The sequence below is a fragment of the Lipotes vexillifer genome, unplaced genomic scaffold (genome assembly GCF_000442215.2).
Source record: "Lipotes vexillifer unplaced genomic scaffold, Lipotes_vexillifer_v1.1 scaffold225, whole genome shotgun sequence".
NCBI lineage: Eukaryota > Metazoa > Chordata > Mammalia > Artiodactyla > Lipotidae > Lipotes > Lipotes vexillifer.
In genome coordinates this window covers 551393-552604 of record NW_006787630.1, presented here as the reverse complement: position 1 = coordinate 552604, position 1212 = coordinate 551393, and the positions used below count along the sequence as shown (strand labels likewise).

General features: G+C 66.7%; 1 protein-coding gene across 1 annotated transcript in view; it reads left to right on the top strand.

Moving 5' to 3' along the window:
* Nucleotides 1-1212, top strand: part of PIP5K1C (phosphatidylinositol-4-phosphate 5-kinase type 1 gamma) — a 58947-nt gene that overhangs the window by 49117 nt on the left and 8618 nt on the right. The window contains exons 12-13 of the mRNA XM_007460429.1: nucleotides 109-270; nucleotides 1063-1201. Coding sequence (XP_007460491.1) covers nucleotides 109-270; nucleotides 1063-1201 — 301 coding nt within the window. The remainder of the gene's footprint in view (nucleotides 1-108; nucleotides 271-1062; nucleotides 1202-1212) is intronic.

Genomic DNA, 1212 nt, shown 5'->3' with positions numbered 1-1212 from the left:
GGGGGGGGGGGGGGGGCGCAACCAGGCTTTTGTACAACGGAGGCACCGGGGGCTGCAGGGCCCGGCCTCAGTGCTGCCACCCAAGCACCAACTGCCCTTCCTCCGCAGCCCTCAAGTCCTCACCGTCCAAGAAGGGCCGCGGTGCCTTGCTGGCCATCAAGCCCCTGGGGCCCACCGCCGCCTTCTCGGCCAGCCAGATCCCCAGCGAGCGGGAGGACGCGCAGTACGACCTGCGGGGGGCCCGCAGCTACCCCACGCTGGAGGACGAAGGTGAGCAGGCGGCCGGAGATAAGGGGGCCTCTGGGGCAAGGCGTCGTCCCTGGGGGGCTGGGAAGGGAAGGGCTCAGGGAGCAAGAGCAGCAGTCCAACAGGAGGAAGGGGCCCCTGCAGCTGGGCCCAGCCTGGATGGGAAGGGGGTTGACTAACCCAGCTGGGAAGTGGGGAGCAGCTGGGACGGCCCCCGGAAGAGCCACAGCAAAGGCTGAGCATAGAATTTGCCTCCCCACCCATGCCCCCGCGCCCCAGAGGTGACAGGCTCCCTTCACATCAGAGGTGCACAGAGACCTGGAGGGATGAAGTGCTTGATGGGGTTGGGCCCGAGGTTCTGGAAGGTCCCTCCCGTCCCCTGGGTCAGAGATTCCAGGCAGGGAGGGGCTGGTGGAAGAGCATCAAGGAAGGGAGAAGCTGCCTGTGCAAGAGGCCCTGGGGTGCGACCTGGCCTAGCCTGTTGTGTGGGAGGCACAGAGGGGGAGGAGGCACAGGAGCCTGTGTGTCTGGAGCAGCGGGGGAGGGGGGAGAGGGCAGGTGAGACCTGTGGAGCAGGACCCCCTGGGGGCCGAAGGGAGGGGTTTGGATTTTAGTTTGAGAGCAGTGGGAAGCTACTGGAAGGTCTTATGCCAGGGGGAAACTGGAGCACATCTGCCCGCTTAAAGCTGGCAGGGATAACAGTGTGGGGTGGCAGGTGGGAGTCGGGGGCATGGGTGGTAGAGGGTGAGCCGAGTTGTACGTGGAGCCCAGAGGCCTCCCAGGCCTCCGCAAGTGCCCACCCGCTCCTCGCCACAGGCCGGCCAGACCTCCTGCCCTGCACACCGCCTTCTTTCGAGGAGGCCACCACCGCCTCCATCGCCACGACCCTGTCCTCCACGTCTCTCTCCATCCCAGAGCGGTCCCCCTCGGAGACATCAGAGCAGCCGCGGTACAGGTGAGCAGACC